The following is a 21,748-nucleotide window of genomic DNA, read 5'->3' on the forward strand; positions in this document are numbered from 1 at the left end:
ATGACAATAGAAAATGTAAAATAATTATTGAACGGCGGTTTTAATGTACATGTTTATGTCCAAGTTAGCATGTGTGTGTTGTGTATGATTAAATGAACTCTGAACTTCAGGTTGCCCAGCTGCTCCCAGACTCACAGGGCTCTCCCTTTACTGAGCCGTGGTAAACACAGAACTGGAATCAACTGGACTGGAGTGATGAGTGATGACCTAATCAGTGCAGCATCAGAGTGTGTGAGTCTGTCTCTGGTTCCTCACATATGGAACTATATGGACTATATAGAAAAAATAAACACATCTAGATAGATCTACTTAAAAACAAACAAATGTAGATAGATCTACTTGAAAACCTTAAACAAATCTAGATAGATCTACTTGAAAACCTTAAACACATCTAGATAGATCTACTTAAAAACCTTAAACAAATCTAGATAGATCTACTTGAAAACCTTAAACAAATCTAGATAGATCTACTTGAAAATCTTAAACACATCTAGATAGATCTACTTAAAAACCTTAAACAAATCTAGATAGATCTACTTGAAAATCTTAAACACATCTAGATAGATCTACTTAAAAACCTTAAACAAATCTAGATAGATCTACTTGAAAATCTTAAACAAATCTAGATAGATCTACTTGAAAATCTTAAACACATCTAGATAGATCTACTTAAAAACCTTAAACAAATCTAGATAGATCTACTTGAAAATCTTAAACAAATCTAGATAGATCTACTTGGAAATCTTAAACAAATCTAGATAGATCTACTTGAAAACCTTAAACACATCTAGATAGATCTACTTGAAAATCTTAAACAAATCTAGATAGATCTACTTGAAAACCTTAAACAAATCTAGATAGATCTACTTGAAAATCTTAAACACATCTAGATAGATCTACTTGAAAATCTTAAACAAATCTAGATAAACATATTCCCAGCATGTAAAGAAAACACAGTTCATTTTTAGTGCCTAGACTTGAAAATGAAATTGAATTCATGCTATTTTATGAATATTTCAATATTTCATGTGTTGTACTGCATGTCAGAATGAACCATATGTACATCAATATACATTACGTTCATGACTTAAATGTACAGACATGTAGTTGACATGTTGAGAAAACGTTAAAAAGTAACTGATGGAGTAACGGTGATCAATAACAATCAACATAAACTGGGGCTACTACTGAAGAGGGAAGATGACAAAGTAATGCAGAATATGTCACAAATGATCATCATACAATATCACACAAACAATTGAGGCCTAATCAAGTTTAACCTCATAATCACCAGCAGCAAATACCACCTACTGCTAGTGTTGGGAGGGGAGTTTGTTACTTCTACTTAACAGCCACATGTTCCATATGAAACTACCACAGAGGATACATATTTTATATTGTGAAAACACAGATTTAGATATAGACCAATGAATTGTTTTCATGTATTGGTTATTTTACTTAATGGAACACTTTAGATTTTGGAGAGTTAGTTTCAACATAGTCTGTGTTGTTCAATGGTCACAGAGGGCTTCAGGGGTGAAATACTCAGTGACATGGGGCTGTAGAAGAAGGGAAGGACTTTCTCTGTGAATGTGTGTTTGAAAGTGTGTAAGTGTGTATTTTGTAGAGGATCAGAGAATGACAGCTGTCCTTTATCCAAATCCAGATGCACTCTGAGTGTGTGGAGGTTCTGTTCCAATTCATGCACAGGTCCTATATCATCATCCCATCCAGATTCATCATACCTCACACGCCACACTCTCTCCCATGTGAAGGTGTCCCTCTTCCTCTGGTTGGACTCTGTGGTCACACCCACATCCCAGCATGCACTGTCTCCAACTTCAACATCCCAGTAGTGTGACCCTGAGTTGAAGCCCTCAGAGCCCAAGACACACTCATGGACATTAAATCTTTCTGGATTATCAGGGAGTGTCTGGCTAGGATATGTATTTTTTAAGCTGGTCAGATCCTCAGAAACGATGAGCGATGAGTTTGCAGTGTTTGGGTCCAACAGTACAGGAGCTGAACAGAGAGATGAGGAGAGGGTGAGCAAATGGACTCAGGTGTATGACTTATTTTACTGTTGGCTGATTGGTTCTTACTGCATCATTTAGCTGTAACATTGTTTTTTGTCTGTGTCTGTGTCTGTGTCTGTGTCTGTGTCTGTGTCTGTGTTTGTGTTTGTGTCTGTGTCTGTGTCTGTGTCTGTTTCTGTGTCTGTGTCTGTCGTAGGTGACATAGAACTCACTGAACTGAACTATGTCCTTCATGTACGTAGAACTAGGAAAACAGACTGGAGTTAGCACTCGTTTTAGTGTGGGTTCAAACAAAAAAAAAGGACGAAATCTCTCACCTTTCTATGGTAGCCTTGAAGTTCTGGAAAACAGCATACAGCACAGATTTCAGTTCAGTTAATTTCAATATTCTGTGTCTGTCTTGATAGCTTAATTCTTGTTCACGCAATGGACAGTAATGATACATTATATAACAAAAGATCAAAAGAAATAGATTACAATAATTGAAAATATTTATGAAATATAAACATCTCACCATTTTTCCAACTGAACTGAAACCACATGTCCATACCTGTAAGAAGATTATGTCTTCAGCAACCATCTGCTTCTTAATGGCTGTTATTGTATCTGAAAGAGTGGACATCTCCTTGCTCATCTCTTCATTCTTCTCTTTCATAATCAAACTCTTCTGCTCCTCTTCCTCCTTCAGTGCTCTTATTCTGGCCTCCTCTTCATCTTTCAGAAACTGATGAAGCTTCTCAAACTCCTCCTTGATCTGCTTCTCTGACTGATGGGCCTGGACCTTGAATTACACACATCAAAGGGATGATAGTCATGAAAAATGTTACTCAAAACAAATATAATTTGTCGAATATTAATATTGTCAAAGTAATGATGTGTATTATTGTTGACACCATGAGCAGTTTATCCAAGGGCTGAACTATCATGTGGTGAAATCATTGTTCTAATTGTTTTAATGATACTAATATCAGTTTGTTTACTTGTAATATCTTAATCAAATTGCTCGGGTGAGATGCTTGATTTAATTGTAGTTGTAATGAAACTGAATAGCTGCACAATACAAGTTGTTCATGTATCATATCATATAGGTAGTATTACACAATGTCAGAAACAGTGTCATGAAATCAATGGTCTCTTTCTGAAACTGGTTGTTCTGGTAAATCTCACCTTAATGTGACTGGCTGTTTGGTCACATGTCTGTTTAACTTCTTCAAATTTGTCCAGTTTATCTTGCAAGTACTCCAGTACAGCCTCGAGATGTTCCTATAATTAACAAATACATTATACACTATGATTATCTATACTAATTTTCTGTTGTTGTGGATACTCATTCAGTAACAGCACAGATACAGAAGGCAAAGTATGCCCATTGCATAGTCATGAATAACATTTCCACCTATAAGCAAATAATAGAAACTTACTTTATAATCTAGTGCAGCTTCATCTATGGGAAGTAACTGGTGTCCTGAGTGTTTCCTGGAAGCCTGACACACCACACATACGGGCTGTTTATCCTCCAGACAGAACAGCTTGAGTCTCTCACCGTGCAGACTGCAGAGCACTTCAGACCCTCCTGAAGCCCTCTGAATCTTCTCCTTCAGGAAAGACTCACATACGTTCCTCAAAGACAAATTCAGTGACGGATTGCCCAATGAAGATTGTCTTCTACAAACTGGACACTCTTTAGATTTCTTCTCCATCCAGAACTTCTGAAGGCAGTCTTTGCAGAAGCTGTGACTGCACAAAAGAATGACGGGATCCTTGAAAATGTCAAAGCAAACAGGACAGGTGAAATCATCTTCAGGTAAAGAGCTTTTAGATGCCATCCTCCTCTCACAGAAACAGTCACTTGGCTGGAAACTTTGAGTGTGTACACTTAACTTTCACTTTCTATTCGGCAAAAATCACCTCAGTAAATCCCACTTTATCGTCTGTAAAGTAACAATGGCATATGCTTCTAGATTAAAATAGATCTCCTGACTAAAAGTGTCGAACTGAATAGGCAGAATAGCTGACATGAAGTACAATGCTTCGTGGGTCAATGTTCATTTCCTTATTCTTCCTTTGATCAACTTCAGAGACTTCTGATTGGTCTGAGCTGCTTTTATTTCTCTCCCCTTATCTACCCAAGGTGTGTATATAACTGGAATAAATGGACTGGACTCTGGTGTGTGCTTAGCAGTGTGGAAGTATCTAATTACCAAGTCAAACATGGCCAATGCTTTGTTGCTTCACAAAGATGGAAGAATCAGTTGTAATGCTGGAGTTAGAGACATAGAGACACTTCTTTTTCATGAACCATTGACATGTTATTATCGGTGAAAACCTGATATTGACTACAAGCATGACATCCATGGGTACACCCTGTGTTCTACATAATAGTGATAAGCACCTTTGATAAGCACTTGTCAAAGCAAACAGGACAGGTGAAGTCTTTGTTTCAAAAACCTGTCATGAAAATGCGCTGTAAGAAATGGCTGGTTATAATATGACTAAGTATTTATGGTGTTACACAATCATCAGTTGTGATACCCCTGGGTTCACCCTGTGTTCTACATGATAGTGTTACTGGTCTTTAAGAGGGCAAAGGGGGAGAGATAAAGTCCTCCCCACTAACACCGGATCTCTGCTGTTTACTCTCTTCCTTAAACATGGCTACCACACACAAACCTTGGTAAATACTGCCTCAACATGCATCATGTAAAGAGAATAAAACATGGGGCCATGATTGTCTTGCTTGTGTGGTTTTCAGTGCTGAGTTGATTAGATTAGATTAGCATCTTAAAACTTAACCTCATGTCCTCAACCAGACAGCCAAGTTGCAGAGTGTACATTAACACAAGCGTCTAGAGTTCCTGTTCAGAATGTTGAGTGTACATTAACACAAGCTTCTAGAGTATGGAGTTAGATTTGTTTCATAATTCACAAACAAACGAAACGCGAGTCACAAACAAACGAAACGCGATTCAAACGAACAAATCGCGATTCACAAATGTATTTTGTGATTCACAAATAAATGACCCCATGACATTTGTTTGCAACCTGACGAACACGAGTTACAAATCCCTGCATTCGTCTGTGTGGATTTTTGGAACTTTCCTAACGCGTTTAGATTCACAAATGCATTTTTTCTAAAAGATATTCTCTGCAGCCTATCAGATCTCTTCCAATTTTAGCCAATCACATTATAGTGTCTATGTGGACTACAAACCACCCGTCATAGTTATGGACATTGTCCGAGATCACGAGCAATGGCATCTGTTAGCTGCCTACTAAATGTTAGTGAAATATAGCTTGTTAATCTTATTAAACCGATTATCATACATGGTTGAATATTCTTGAGAATGGCAGGATCCATGTTTAGTCATTTTAAGTGTTTCCTAGGCTAACGTTTAGCAAGCTAGGCCTTGCTAACATGAATACAGCTACGCTTGCTGCATATGTTTGCTCTCTAGCCACATCTTACATGGTTAAATTGTGTGGCATGTCAAAATAATAAAATTGTGTGGCAGTAGCTTGGTAGTTAAGCATCGGTAGCTAGAAATTGGTAATTTCATGCCCAATGTAAATTATAGCAGACATCTGAATGCTGGGATGGTCCATTCATTCGAATTTAGGCTAATATTCCGTAGAATTCTGAAGCACCTTATGTGTGTCTGTGCACTGTGTATTTATTACCTTCTCATAGCCTGTCTCACCCTAGTATTGGCGGCATTAGGTATGGTAGGGGCCATAATTACAGCCCGAACTATGCTCTCTGCTGCTCGTCTCTCTGGCATTGGGGAAATATTCCTAGCTAGGGCTTGCACAAGAACGTGTGCTGATGCCTCCACTTGACTTGACAGCCCCTGCTTTGGAAAAAAAATCGTTTTATTGATCTGTTCACTAAAGTCCCATGTAAGATGTTACCTGGCTAGAGAGCAAACTAATTCAGCAAGCGTAGCTCTATCCATGTTAGCAAGGCCAGTGTTATGTTAGACATTGACTAGCTAGCTTGCTAAACGTTAGCCTAGGGAACACTTAAAATGACTAAACATGGATCCTGCCATTCTCAAGAATATTCAACCACGTATGATAATCGGTTTAATAAGATTAACAAGCTATTTTTCACTAACATTGGGCGAGCAGCTACCAGATGCCATTGCTCGTGATCTCGGACAATGTCCATAACTATGACGGGTGGTTTGTAGTCCACATAGACACTATAATGTGATTGGCTAAAATTGGAAGAGATCTGATAGGCTACAGAGAATATCTTTTAGAAAAAATGCATTTGTGAATCTAAACGCATTAGGAAAGTTCCAAAAATCCACACAGACGAATGCAGGGATTTGTAACTCGTGTTCGTCAGGTTGCAAACAAATGTCATGGGGTCATTTATTTGTGAATCACAAAATACATTTGTGAATCGTGTTTCGTTTGTTTGTGACTCGCGGTTTGTTCGTTTGAATCGCGTTTCGTTAGTTTGTGACTCGCGTTACGTTTGTTTGAATCGCGTTTCGTTTGTTTGTGAATTATGAAACAAATCGAACTCCATACTAGAGTTCCTGTTCAGAATGTTGAGTGTACATTAACACAAGCTTCTAGAGTTCCCGTTCAGAATGTTGAGTGTACATTAACACAAGCTTCTAGAGTTCCTGTTCAGAATGTTGAGTGTACATTAACACAAGCGTCTAGAGTTCCCGTTCAGAATGTTGAGTGTACATTAACACAAGCGTCTAGAGTTCCCGTTCAGAATGTTGAGTGTACATTAACACAAGCGTCTAGAGTTCCTGTTCAGAATGTTGAGTGTACATTAACACAAGCTTCTAGAGTTCCCGTTCAGAATGTTGAAGTGACTACAGCTATTACCACACAGGCACTAAGCCAAGGCCACACTCATATCACACAACATGAGGTTGCTCTGCCTCTATTGCAAGTCAAAAACACAAAACTATTGTGAAAGCAGAACAAAATTGTGGGTGTGTAGACTGTGTACACAGTAATAGGTAAAAACATGCTTAGCTGCAAAGATACTGCATATAGGAGAAGAAGTGCCCTCCATAATACCAGAGCCAAGATGGTGTTTATATGACATGTTCACTAACTGAACTATATTAATACAGAGCCAAGATGGTGTTTATATGAACAGAACTACATTAATACAGAGCCAAGATGGTGTTTATATGAACTGAACTACATTAATACAGAGCCAAGATGGTGTTTATATGAACAGAACTACATTAATACAGAGCCAAGATGGTGTTTATATGACATGTTCACTAACTGAACTCCATTAATACAGAGCCAAGATGGTGTTTATATGACATGTTCACTAACTGAACTACATTAATACAGAGCCAAGATGGTGTTTATATGACATGTTCACTAACTGGACTACATTAATACAGAGCCAAGATGGTGTTTATATGAACAGAACTACATTAATACAGAGCCAAGATGGTGTTTATATGACATGTTCACAAACAGAACTACATTAATACAGAGCCAAGATGGTGTTTATATGACATGTTCACAAACTGAACTTCATTAATACAGAGCCAAGATGGTGTTTATATGACATGTTTAATACAGAGCCAAGATGGTGTTTATATGACATGTTTAATACAGAGCCAAGATGGTGTTTATATAACATGTTTAATACAGAGCCAAGATGGTGTTTATATGACATGTTCACTAACAGAACTACATTAATACAGAGCCAAGATGGTGTTTATATGACATGTTCACTAACGGAACTACATTAATACAGAGCCAAGATGGTGTTTATATGACAAGTTCACTAACGGAACAGAACTACATTAATACAGAGCCAAGATGGTGTTTATATGACATGTTCACAAACAGAACAGAACTAAATTAATACAGAGCCAAGATGGTGTTTATATGACATGAGGAACAGAACTGCATTAATACAGAGCCAAGATGGTGTTTATATGACATGTTCACTAACGGAACAGAACTACATACTCAATGCACTGCAGGAGATAATGAAGCAACAGGAGTTGAGGATTTGTACAAGAGAAACAAAATGGCCCCCATATGGACAGAAATGATAAGCCCGTGAAGTTGTGAGTGAAGGTGTGTGTGAAGGTGTGCAAGTGTGTGTCACTGGTGGGGTCCCAGAATGCCAGTTGCCCTGTGGCCATGTTCAGGTGAACTCTGACCCTCTGGTATATTCAGAGTCTTAATATTTCTCAGGTCAATAAAACTACAAAATCAGAATGACAAAATCATCCCTTGTAATAAGTCATTGTCACCTTGATGTGACTGGATGTTTGGTGGTAGGTCAGTTTGAGCTGATAGTGCTCACTCACACACTCACACACACACACACACACACACACACACACACACACACACACAAGGGTTTCAGTGCAGTCTGGAGCTGCTCCTGTTATGAATCAGCGCTTTATTAGAGAATGGAAGCTTTTTTAGAAAAAACTAAAGTGTCTTTGCAGAACAAAGGCATGACTACAATGTGACATATATTAATCATGATCATATTACCATCATACACACACGCAGACTTTACCTTATAATCTTGCGCAGCATCATCGATGGGAAGAAATGTATGCTCCGAATGTTTCCTCGAAGCCTGACACACCAGACAAACAGGCTGTTCGTCGTCCAGACAAAAAAGCTTGAATTGTTCCTTATGTGGAATGCAGTGTACTTCAGGCAATCTAGAAAAGCTAGCGGTCTGACTTCTGTTCTGTAAAAAGGATTCACACAAGTTACCCACGATAAGTAAAGAACTGGATTGGACTCTGGCGAGTGCTTAGTTAAGCAGTGTGGAAGTATCTAATTATCTTGTCAGACGTGTGTGATGTGATGTTTCTTCACAAAGATGGAAGAATCAGTTGTTATGCTGGAGTTAGAGGTATAGGGACTTTGTTCTTTTTCATAAACCATTTACATGTTATATTATCTGTCAAAACCTGTTATTCACTGCAAGCACATTGTGCTTTGGTTCTTTGCCACATCAATCAGAGCCCTGAAAAGTAATTTCAAATCATAATATCTTTATTAATTTCAATAGATGGTATCTGCATTGAGCGAAACCTTGTACCACAAGCAATGCACAGCAATGACAATATAAAAATGTAAAATAATGATTGAATGGCGGTACTAATGTACATGTTTATGTCCAAGTTAGCATGTGTGTGTTGTGTATGATTAAATGACCTCTGAACTTCAGGTTGCCCAGCTGCTCCCAGACTCACAGGTCTCTCCCTTTACTGAGCCGTGGTAAACACAGAACTGGAATCAACTGGACTGGAGTGATGAGTGATGACCTAATCAGTGCAGCATCAGAGTGGGTGAGTCTGTCTCTGGTTCCTCACATGTGGACAATCAGGTTCTTGTTCATGAAGAATAAAATAAAATCACCTGCTGCACAGCATGTGATTAATAACAACAGTTATGGTGGTGATTCATGAACTATTCAAAGGTTATTAGAAACTCAAGATATTCACAGAGTGATCCTAATTACAGTCATCTTTATATTTCTAAATATGTGGATAGAAGGAAGTTTCAACATATGGTTTTCTATGTTGGTTATACTTTAAAACCTCAAAATAATCTAGACAGAGCTACTTAAAAACCTCCAACAAATCTATATAGATCTACATAAAAACATCAAAGAATCTAGATAAACATATTCCCAACCTGTAAGAAAAGAAACAGTTGTTTTTCAGTGCTAAGACTTGAAAATTAAATATGATTTGTGGTATTTCATGTGTTGTACTGCATCTCAGACTTAATCATATGTACATCAATATAATGTTCATGACTTCAATGTACAGACATGTAGCTGACATGTTGAGAAAATGTTAAAAAGTAACTGATGGAGTAACAGTGATCAATAACAATCAACATAAACTGGGGCTACTGCTGAAGAGGGAAGATGACAAAGTAATGCAGAATATGTCACAAATAATTATCATACAATATCACACAAACAATTGAGGCCTACTCAAGTTTAACCTCATAATCACCAGCAACAAATACCACCTACTGCTAGTGTTGGGAGGGGAGTGTGTTACTTCTACTTAACAGCCACATGTTCCATATGAAACTACCACAGAGGATACATATTTTATATTGTGAAAACACAGATTTAGATAAAGACCAATGAATTGTGTTCATGTATTGTTTTTTTTTACTCAATGGAACACTTAAGATTTTGGAGTTAGTCTCAACTTAGTCTGCGTTGTTCAATGGTCACCGAGGGCTTCAGGGGTAAAATACTCAGTGGTGGACTGTGGCTGTAGAAGAAGGGAAGGACTTTCTCAGTGAATGTGTGTTTGAAAGTGTGTAAGTGTGTATTTTGTAGAGGATCAGAGAATGACAGCTGTCCTTTATCCAAATCCAGATGCACTCTGAGTGTGTGGAGATTCTGTTCCAATAAATGCACAGGTCCTATATCACCCCACCACGCTCCATACCCCACACCCCACACTCTCCCCCATGAGAAGGTGTCCCCCTTCCTCTGGTTGGACTCTGTGGTCACACCCACACACCACCATGCACTGTCTCCAACTTCAACATCCCAGTAGTGTGACCCTGAGTTGAAGCCCTCAGAGCCCAGGACACATTCATAGGCATCAAATCTTTCTGGATTATCAGGGAGTGTCTGGCTAGGATCTGTCTGTTTAAAGCTGCTCAGATCCTCAGATATGATGAGCGATGACTCTGCAGTGTTTGGGTCCAACAGTACAGGAGCTGAACAGAGAGATGAGGAGAGGGTGAGCAAATGGACTCAGGTGTATGACTTCTTATACTGGCTGGTTGGTTCTTACTGCATCATCTAGCTGTAACATTGATTTTTAAGTTGATGTTATACTGTGTGTGTCTGTGTGTGTGTGAGTATGTTTGTGTGTGTGTGTGTGTGTGTGTGTGTGTGTGTGTATATGTGTGTACTATGTGTGTGTGTGTATATGTGTGTGTATATGTGTGTGTGTGTGTGTGTGTTTGTGTGTACGTGTGTGTGTGTGTACATGTGTGTGTGTGTGTGTGCGTGTATGTATGAGTGTGTGTGAGTGTGTGTGTGTGTGTGTGAGCATGTGTATGTGTGTGTGCGTGTGTGTGTGCATGTGTGTGTGTGTCTGTATGTGTATGTGTGTGTGTGTGTGTGTGTATATGTGTGTGTGTGTGTGTGTGTGTGTATATGTGTGTGTGGGTGTGTGTGTGTATTTGTGTGTGTGTATATGTGTGTGTGTATATTTGTGTGTGTGTTTGTGCATGTGTATGTGTGTGTATGTGAGAGTTTGTCTCTGTGTATGTGTGAGAGTGTGTGTGTGTGTGTTTGCGTGTATGTAGGAGTGTGTGTGTGTGTGTGTGTGTGTGTGTGTGTGTGTGTGTATGCATATGTATGTGTGCCTGTGTGTGTGTGTGCCTGTGTGTGTGTGTGTGTGTCTGTGTGTGTGTGTGTGTGTGTGTGTGTGTGTGTGTATGTGTGTGTGTGTGTGTGTGTGTGTGTCATAGGTGACATAGAACTCACTGAACTGAACTATGTCCTTCATCTTCTGCCAGACTCTGAACCTCAGGTTGCCCAGGTGCTTTGCCACATCAATCAGAGCTCCTGAAACTCCCTGTGGTTTTTGCAGTGTGCATGTAGAACTAGGAACACAGACTGGAGTTAGCACTAGTTGTAGTGTGGGTTCAAACAGAAAAAAAGAAAATTGAAATCTCTCACCTTTCTATGGTAGCCTTGAAGTTCTGGAAAACAGCACACAGCACAGATTTCAGTTCAGTTCATTTCAATATTCTGTGTCTGATTTGAGGGCTTTGTCATGGCAAAAAGTGACCGGGTGCCAAAAAGAGCCCGGGTTATGTAATATTGGCTTTCGAACGACTCTTGAGTGACAGTTGCTATACCAACACTAGCATTACGTAACCCGGACACTACGTAACCCGGGCACTTTTTGGTCAGTTTCAAGAGTCGTTCGAAAGCCATCAGCTACTTGTTAGTCACTTAATATTGTGCCTAAAACTATTAAGTATTCTGTTTTAGCTACACCTGCCGGTATCCTGTACATCAACATTTGCAGTCAATACTACTTTTTGAATCGCTATATATTGTGGCTAAACAAATTTTTACCCGGTACATAAAGTGTTCCATTTTAGCGGTTTACATCATCATTTGCATTTCAATTGAAATTGTTTAGAGTAGAAATTCGTTTTTATAAAAAGGAGAAAATATACTGATATACGGTGCTTGTTTATCTACCTTTTTAGCAAGCCAGCCAGTTAATTTGCTAACATCTTAAATAATATACGGTGCTTGTTCATCTACCTTTTTAGCAGGCCAGGCAGTTAATTTGCTCACATCTTAAATAATATACGGTACGGTGCTTGTTCATAAACCTTTTAAGCAAGCTAGCCAGTTCATTTAATAACATCTTAAATACTATACGGTGCTTGTTCATCTACAGGGCTCTCAAGTGTCACGCATTGAGCGTGACAGTCACTCATTTCGGTCTTTAGTCACGCACTCCCGCCACACATCGTATTTCTCACGCAGAAAAAAAACTCTAGGCTATTTAATGTGCCGCAGCGCGCAAACATGACCTGGCAGCGCTGCCCTCACCATGGAGGAATCAAGCACGTCTCCCCGAATCCCCTGGAGTTCTGCCGTGAGGTGCCACTTATCAGCCAATCAAAAAAAAGAAATGGGCTACGCAATAGCCAATCAGAAAAAAAACGTATCTTTTGTATCTGTTGTATCTGGGTAAGATTTAATCCAGCAACCAATGAAAATAAAGCATCCTGGAATTGCGCACGATTGATCACTGGATCTCCGGGCATCAGTCTTCTACAAAGGATAAGTCGTCTTCTGTTTTAATGTTACAACAAATTCACAATGGTTTGACACAAGCAATGACAACTTGACTGCAGTTAGAGAATATTTCCCAGATAATTAGCATCAGTTTTTAATGAGTGTTTGTAGCTAACACAGTTTTAGGCTAGAGCCTGCCTTTTCACTATAGCTTTGACTCCGAACTTCGTTAATAGGCTACAATAAATTCGAGTAGGCCTATTAAAAATATATATAGCCTATAATTCGAACGAATATTAGGCAGCCCTTAATATTCAATGATGTTATGGGCATTATTTTTTGTAAATGTGTTTGCTTGAACATTCTATTCAGATACCGAGGCTTCTTCACCTGGTGAAGTTGTGAATCGCGAGCTCATTAGGCATACTAGCATGTTATAAATATCCTGGCCATGGATGCATTAATCATTGCATCTGTCTTTCAAAGATGTCAGGTAAAAAACAAATAAGCATCCTGTCCTTCGCCCAAAGAGGAAAGCCCCCTAAAAGGCCAGGTTAGGCCCAGAGAACGTAAACACATTAGAGGAGGAGATGGTGGAAGAGGAAGAGACAGTACAGGTGGAAGAAGAAGAGACAGTACAGGTGGAAGAGGAAGAGACAGTACAGGTGGAAGAAGAAGAGACAGTACAGGTGGAGGAGGAAGAGGAGATGGTGCAGGTGGAAGAGGAGGAGACAGTGGAAGACATGGTGGAAGAAACAGTGGAGGAGATGGCTAGAACAAAAGGGAGAATAGTCCCAGGAGCAGCCACCTACAAGACCTCTTTTAATAGTGAATGGACCTCTAAATGGCCATTTATTACTGTAGGAAGCACCAGCTCATATTACTGGTGCTTTATCTGCCGCCAAGAGAACTCCTGTGCCCATCCAGGTGTGCGGGATGTGACAAGGCACATAGGCAGTAAGGGGCATCAGGCCAAACAGCAGGCACTGGAGTCAACCAGCGCAGTCAAAAACGTTTGCTTGCCAGTGACTGCGGAATGGGGGCGGCCGGGGGCGGGGCCGGGGGCGGGGATATGTCACTCTTTCCTGTCTTCAAAACTTGAGAGCCCTGCATCTACCTTTTTAGCAAGCCAGCCAGTTCATTTGCTAACATCTTAAATAATATACGGTGCTTGTTCATCTACCTTTTTAGCAAGCCAGCCAGTTCATTTGCTAACATCTTAAATAATTTAAGATCTACCATTATTTGTTGATATAGGCCTATTTAGAAAGACTTGGGAGAGTTCATACTAGCTTGCTAGCTATACACTAAGCAAAATAATGTGCCCCAGCTAACGGAGGAATTGCTAATCGCTAACGAGATGCTAGCGGCGAAACGTCTCGGTTACTTACGTAACCTCGGTTCCTTAAGCAGGAACTAGATATAACAGTATGGTACATGACATCAGTCATGGGGTACAAATCGAAGCATTTATCTATTCACGCCTGAAAGGCCGCGAGATCTGTCAGCGCGCGCTCCTGGCCCCGCCTGCCAGGAGTACTATAATATCATTACGCGCCCTCAGATCTGCCTTGGAAAGAAACTGAGCAAGACAATCAATCCAAGGTAACACTGTACACGCCAACTTTGTTATATCTGGTTCCTGCTTAACGAACCGAGGTTACGTAAGTAACCGAGACGTTCCTTATCGCAGTTCACTGCGATATAACAGTATGGGACCCTATACATTCCCGCGTGATAATACAGTGGCAGCCAATTACACACACCAGCTTTACTGAAGCCTTTGCCCTCATAGAGGTTCATACGGCCGCTGGCGGTGAACATATTAACAGGGCAACCTTTGTCATAGGTGGCAAGGATCGCGATCCTGCGGCTGTAGGAAACCACCCTGGAGTGTTTCATGTGCAACAAACATGTAGACACCGATGAACACACTTATCATATACATCGTTCTCAGGTCAGGGGATTCAGAGATCGCTTGCCTGCAGAACACCATGAAGAAAACTAGGTTCAGCCACATCTAACATATAGAATCTAATGAAAGTGTGGCGAGAACTCCAGCTTGCAGCTTTGCAAATATCTTCCACTGAGACGCCCTTTAGTAAGGCCCAGGAAGACGAGACCCCCCGCGTAGAGTGCGCATGCAACTTCTCAGGGGGATCTAAAGACAAGCTCTTATAAGACAACACGATAGCCTCTACTATCCAATGGGAGAGGCTCGGTTTTGATAGAGGTCTGCCTTTTGCGCGTGCACCGAAGCACACAAATAGCTGATCTGACTGCCTGAAAGCTCTAGTGCGCTCTGCGTAACAGCGGAGAGCGCGCACTGGACAGAGCTTATTCAAACGTTCCTCCTCTGCTGACGCAAAAGGAGGAGGCGAGAAAACTGCTAATTCAATCACCTGATTGCGGAATGGGGTTACCACCACTTTAGGTGTGTAAGCAGCATTAGGTCGCATAACCACTCTGTCACCAGCGATCGAGAATTGAAAGCACGATGGACTGACTGACAGGGCTTGCATGTCACCAACGCGTGTTCTGCCTGTTCGCGAACAGGTCCACCTGCGCCTTGAAAAAACGCACCCAGATCTGACCTATCACTTGTGGGTGAAGGCACCAGTATGCTGCTCGAGGATCGCCCCTCGATAACAGGTCCGCACTGTAGTTGAGGTGACCTGGTATATGAACTGCCCTGAGGGACAGGACGTGCCTCGCTGCCCACAGGAGCGGGCGAGTCGCCCAATGGTGTAGTGACGGGGAGCGCACTCCGCCCTGGTGATTTATATACGCCAAGGTCGCAGTGTTGTCCGTTCTCACTAGTACATGCTGACCACTCAGCCTGGGCAGAAAGTGTTGTAGAGCTAGGACTACTGTTCGCAGCTCTAACACATTTATGTGAGACGCGGCCTCTGTCACTGACCAGAGACCGTTCACGCCTCTCCCTTCGCAGACCACTCCCCAGCCTTTGGTGGAAGCGTCTGTGGTCACCACCACGCAACGCGACACTATGCCCATAGTGCCCGACGCGGCGAGAAACCAGGGGGTTCTCCAGATCGCCAGGGCTTTCCTGCATCTGGAGGACACCACTACTCTGCGATGCCTGTCTGTGACTGCGTTGAGCTTCATAGACAGGTACCATATTTGGAATGGCCGCATGCGCAACATCCCCAGCGGGAGCGCTATAGCGGCCGACGCCATCATTCCTAACAGGCGTTGGCAGCACAGCGACGAGACTGACTGTCCCCGTCGGAACTGGCGCACGCATGTTTTGATGGCATTTATCCGTTCTTGAGACAGCCTGACCTCCATGGAGGTGGAGTCTAAAATCATACCCAGAAAATGCGTAACTTGCCTGGGGCAGAGAACGCTCTTTTCCCTGTTTATAACAAAGCCCAGTCGATACAGGTGCGCCACCACTAGATGGCCGTCCTGCACTGCTGCAGCCTTTGAATGAGAAGCAATTAACCAGTCGTCCAGATAATTGTAAACGCGTAAGCCGCGTAGACGTAATGGGGCGACGGCTGCCTCTACGCACTTTGTAAATACCCTCGGCGCTAGGGACAGGCCGAATGGGAGTGCATTGAATTGGTACGCTATTCCTCCGAACGCAAACCTCAGATATCTCCGATGTCTGTGGTGGATCGGAATGTGGAAATAAGCGTCTTTTAAGTCTATCGTGATAAACCAATCGTTTGGCCTTATAAACTGCACAAGCTTGCATGGGGTCAACATTCTGAACCGTAGCGGCATGAGTGCTTTGTTTAACACACGTAGATCTAATATTGGCCGATAATTCCCGTCTCTTTTGGGTACGAGGAAGTAACGGCTGTAGAAGCCTGCATTTTCCTCCTTGGGAGGGACTCTGCTTATCGCTTCCTTTCTGAGCAGGGAGATTATCTCTCCTCGTAGGAAGTGAGACTGTTCTCGCTGCACCACAGACTGCATCACTCCGCTGAATGGCGGAGGGGAACGGGCGAATTGTAGCACGTAACCCCTAGTGATCGTCTTTAGCACCCATGGTGACACTGCGCATGCGCGCCAACTCTCCGCACAACCAGGGAGGTTGTGCTTTGAGTTGAATTTGTCGGGGACTAACCCGCTCATGGTCAATGAGTCTAAGCCTAGATCTACACCCACTCCGCCTAGGGAGGGAGACGAGATCTGGGGCTGCCCCCTCATGTTTTTGAAAAAAATGTGGGGATGCGATTGCACTGTGTGCATCGCGGGGGGAGTTGCACAAGCATGCCTGGGCACTGCGCCATCTGGGACAGGAGTTAGGACATATGATTGTGGTGCTTGTGAAAACCTGCTTACCGTGCTGGACATGATTTCCACATGTGAGCGACGGGCTGATTTCTGCGGAGGCGGTCTGGACTCCACCGCTCCCCCCTGTGTGACGAGTGGCTGACTGTCACGATCAGGAAGCCTGAGGTCTCCCTCTGCCTCGCCCGCGGTGAGCGGAGTGCTGCCGCGGAGCCTGGGCTGCGCCCTGGGCAGGGCGCGCAGCTGGTCGCTGTGCTGCAGGCTGCGCTGGAGGGCGAAAGGGGTGTCTCTGCCAGCCTCGCCCGGTGGACACCTTTGCTGGAGGCGCTGGCGAGCGGAACCCGCTTCTCTTCTGGCCCGGTGCGGGTGTGGTGTGTCCTGAGGAGGACGTCTCACCCGTGCCACTAGAGCGAGGCATCCAAGCCTGGAATACCTCTGCTCTTCTGCTGTTCTTCGAACTTGGCAGCCATTTTGACCACTGCCTCCCCGAAGGCGCCCTGGACAGAGACCGGGGCGTCGAGGAGTGGTGCTTTTTCTCTGTCTGACAGCTTAGCCAGTGATAGCCACAGAGACCTCTGGGTAGCCACCGCGGCACCCATCACCCTCCCCAGTGCCTGTGACGTGCACCGAGTTAGTCTGAGCGACAGATCCGTCGCGCGACGGAGTTCTGCCACAGACTTCCCCCAGCGACAAGGCAAGCTCAGTCAGGAGCTTTGCCTGGTAGCGCTGTAGCAATGCAGCCGTATTGGTCGTGCAGGCAGCCTGCCCTGCAGCCAAGTAGGGCTTCTCTGCCAGCTGAGCCTGGTGTCTGCCATCCCGCGTGGGCAGGAGAGGCTTCTGGCCGAGACGCATCGTGGGGGATGCGGGCGAGAGGTAGCCCGCTACTGCATCCTCCACCTGAGGAAAAGGAGAGGTAGCCCCTCTCCTTAGCCATGTGGAGCTGTATGTAGGGCGCGAACCCCGGCACCGGGGCTCGGCCCGAGTAGGGTATCGCCCATGTCGCCTGCAGTTCCTCGTGCACCTCCTCGAAAAAGGGGATGCAGCTGGGAACTGACGCGGCGGAGCCAGCATAAAACTCCCCGTCCAGCAGCGAGGACCGCACACTGGGAGGGGGAGGGAGAGGGAGCCCGAGGCAGCTGGCTGCTCTCAGCGCAACCTCGTGGAGTTAATGGCCCAGGAGCCGAGACGAGGTAGGAGGTGTCTCCACCCGCATCCTAACGTCATGGCTCGTCTGCATTGCTTCAGCGATTGAGCTGTGCTCATCGGAGAAGTCTAGCAGACTATCATCATCCAGGCTGATGTCCAGCTCGAGTTCAGGCTGGACACCGCTTGGTTGAAGCTCCTCAGCCTCGCTGCCCGCAGCCCCAGGGCTGACAGGCGGCAGAGACGGGGAGAGACCCGGGGGCGGAGCTGCCACTGCAAGGCGACTGCTCACGCTCACCAAGTCCAAGGCTGAAGACGCACTCATTCCTACGGGGGCGTTAGCCCCGGATGGAACCAGTGCAGTCCCCTCGGCGTCCTTGCGCTTCCAGAACGCAAGGCGCCTGGTAGCCTTAGCTAGCGGGAGGCTAGCACAGATGGAACAGACAGGGGCTTTGCCCGAAAGCGCGCCCTCTGCGTGGTCCCTGCCTAGGCAGGTCACGCACCGACGGTGGCGGTCGCCCTTGGGACGGACGTGACCGCAGTCGGGGTAGTGTCTGGCCATCTTTTTTTCAATCTGAAAGTAGAGAAGAATGTTAAAACACAAGCACACTATCTGCAACGAACACGTTGTTAGCAAGCTAGCAGGCTAGTCAGAAACTTAGCCAGCCAGGCAGCCAGGATAGCAGCCACTACTTTCAAAATGAATTTGAGCCAATGAATTTTGTAGCGCCCTGAGCTAGTGAGGGTTAAGGAACCCAGATAACTCACCAACCCGTAGAGAGGGAAAGCACACAAAACTCTTTTGACTGTGGTAGAGCGTTTGAGATATGCTCGGAGATGTTCACTCCATCTTGAGAAGTTTCAAAAGAGGCAGATCTGAGGGCGCGTAATGATATTATAGTACTCCTGGCAGGCGGGCCCAGGAGCGCGCGCTGACAGATCTCGCGGCCTTTCAGGCGTGAATAGATAAATGCTTCGATTTGTACCCCATGACTGACGTCATGTACCATACTGTTATATCGCAGTGAACTGCGATAAGGAACCGGTTGAAATGTACTTACTTTGACACTATAACAAAATTGTGAGTCAACAACTTTCCTAACACAGTCAAACATCAAGCACATGGTTGTTTTGCTTGGTTTATTGCAGGGAAAATACAGGCAAGCTGGTCTGAGGTAGCGAAGTATAATGCCAGATGCTCTGGGGTAAATTGCGTTATTGAGGTAGTCTGACTTCCAAAAAGAGCCCGGGTGACGTAATGCTAACGTTGGTATAGCAACTGTCACTCAAGAGTCGTTCGAAAGCCAATATTACATCACCCGGGCTCTTTTTGGCACCCGGTCACTTTTTGCCATGACAGCTTACTTCTTGTTCACGCAATGGACAGTAATGATACATTATATAAAAAAATATCGTTAAAATAGATAGACAATAATTGAAGATATTTATTAAATATTATAAACATCTCACCATTGTTTTTCCAACTGAACTGAAACCACATGTCCATACCTGTAAGAAGATGATGTCTTCAGCAACCATCTGCTTCTCAATGGCTGTTATTGTATCTGAAAGAGTGGACATCTCCTTGCTCATTTCTTCAATCTTCTCTTTCATAATCAAACTCTTCTGCTTCTCTTCCTCCTTCAGTGCTCTTATTCTGGCCTCCTCTTCATCTTTCAGAAACTGATGAAGCTTCTCAAACTCCTCCTTGATCTGCTTCTCTGACTGATGGGCCTGGACCTTGAATAACACACATCAAAGGGACGACAGTCATAAAAAAAGATACTTTTCAAAATATGTCATTTGTCGAATATTAATATTGTCAAAGTAGTCATGTGTATTATTGTTGACAGCATGAGCAGTTTATCCAAGGGCTGAACTATCATGTGGTGAAATCATGGTTCTAATTTTCTTAATGATACTAATAATATAAATATCAGTTTGTGTACTTGTAATATTTGTATCAAATTGTTTGGTTGAGATGTTTGATGTAACTTTAATTGCAGTTGTAATGAAACTGAATAGCTGCACAATACAAGTTGTTTATGTATCATATCATATAGGTTAGATTACACAATGTCAGAAACAATGTCATGAACTCAATGGTCTCTTTCTGAAACTGGTTGTTCTGGTAAATCTCACCTTAATGTGACTGGCTGTTTGGTCACATGTTTCTTTAACTCGTTTAAATTCTTTCAGTTTCTCTTGCAAGGGCTTCAGTACAGTATTGAGTTGTTCCTATAATGAACAAATACATTACACACTATGATTATCTATACTCATTTTCTATTGTTGTGGATACTCATTCAGTAACAGTACAGATACAGAAGGCAAAGTATGCCCATTGCATAGTCATAAATAACATTTACACCTATAAGCAAATAATAGAAACTCACTTTATAATCTAGTGCAGCTTCATCTATGGGAAAAAACTGGTGTCCTGAATGTTTCCTGGAAGCCTGACACACCACACATACGGGCTGTTTATCCTCCAGACAGAACAGCTTGAGTCTCTCACCGTGCAGACTGCAGAGCACTTCAGACCCTCCTGAAGCCCTCTGACTCTTCTCCTTCAGGAAAGACTCACATAAGTTCCTCAAAGACAAATTCAGTGGCGGATTGTCCATTGAAGATTGTCTTCTACAAACTGGACACTCTTTAGATTTCTTCTCTCTCCAGAACTTCTGAAGGCAGTCCTTGCAGAAGCTGTGACTATACAAAAGAAGGACGGGATCCTTGAAAATGTCAAAGCAAACAGGACAGGTGAAATCTGGAGAGCTTTTAGATACCATCCTCCTCGAACAGAAAAAGTCACTTCGCTGGAAACTTTGAGTGTGTACACTTAACTTTTACTTTCTATTGGTCAGAAATCACCTCAGTAAATCCCACTTTATCGTCTGTAAAGTAACGTAATTGTAAAGTAACAATGGTTATATGCTTCTAGATTAAAACAGATCTCCTGACTAAAGTGTCGAACTGAAGAGGCAGAATAGCTGACATAAAGTAAAATGCTTCGTGGGTCCACGTTCATTTCCTGATTATTCCGTAGATCAACTTCAGAGACTTCTGATTGGTCTAAACTGCTTTCATGTCTCTCCCCTTATTTACATATGGAAAGCATTGAACTGGAAAAACCGGATTGGACTCTGGTGAGTGATTAGTGAAGCAGTGTGGAAGTATCTAACGGCCTAGTCAAATATGGTCAACGTGATGTTTCTCCACAAAGATAGAGTAGTAATGCTGGAGTTAGAGACCTAGAGACACATAGATACAGTGTGTTCTTTTTCATAAACCATTTACAAGTTATTATCAGTCAAAACCATTTACATGTCAAAACTTGTTATTCACTGAACAGTGTCTGAATAAACGCATTCTTTCGCTAAGCCGTCTTCAACAAGTCTCTTACTCTGAACAAAGCTAACTTGACCAAGTGTGGGCCTTCGATGATTTCGCCGAAGAAACAGCAGATTCTTTCACTGCTTGGGTCATTAAGGGTGGTGTAATGGCAGCAGATTCAATATCT

The 21,748-nt window shown here is 43.0% G+C and overlaps 2 protein-coding genes across 2 annotated transcripts; both read right to left on the minus strand.

Moving 5' to 3' along the window:
- Nucleotides 1–1,970: 1,970 nt before the first annotated feature.
- Nucleotides 1,971–3,862, minus strand: LOC116222331 (E3 ubiquitin-protein ligase TRIM35-like). Its single transcript, XM_042709119.1, has 5 exons — nt 3,458–3,862; nt 3,204–3,299; nt 2,587–2,817; nt 2,354–2,376; nt 1,971–2,022 (listed from the first exon to the last, which is right to left on the minus strand). The coding sequence occupies exons 1-5, from the start codon at nt 3,860–3,862 to the stop codon at nt 1,971–1,973; spliced, it is 807 nt and encodes a 268-aa protein (XP_042565053.1).
- Nucleotides 3,863–10,236: 6,374 nt separating this feature from the next.
- Nucleotides 10,237–21,017, minus strand: LOC116222332 (E3 ubiquitin-protein ligase TRIM35-like). Its single transcript, XM_031575993.1, has 6 exons — nt 20,622–21,017; nt 20,368–20,463; nt 19,735–19,965; nt 11,737–11,759; nt 11,542–11,660; nt 10,237–10,763 (listed from the first exon to the last, which is right to left on the minus strand). The coding sequence occupies exons 1-6, from the start codon at nt 21,015–21,017 to the stop codon at nt 10,237–10,239; spliced, it is 1,392 nt and encodes a 463-aa protein (XP_031431853.1).
- Nucleotides 21,018–21,748: the final 731 nt, after the last annotated feature.

The sequence above is a fragment of the Clupea harengus genome, chromosome 11 (genome assembly GCF_900700415.2).
Source record: "Clupea harengus chromosome 11, Ch_v2.0.2, whole genome shotgun sequence".
In the NCBI taxonomy this organism is placed as follows: domain Eukaryota; kingdom Metazoa; phylum Chordata; class Actinopteri; order Clupeiformes; family Clupeidae; genus Clupea; species Clupea harengus.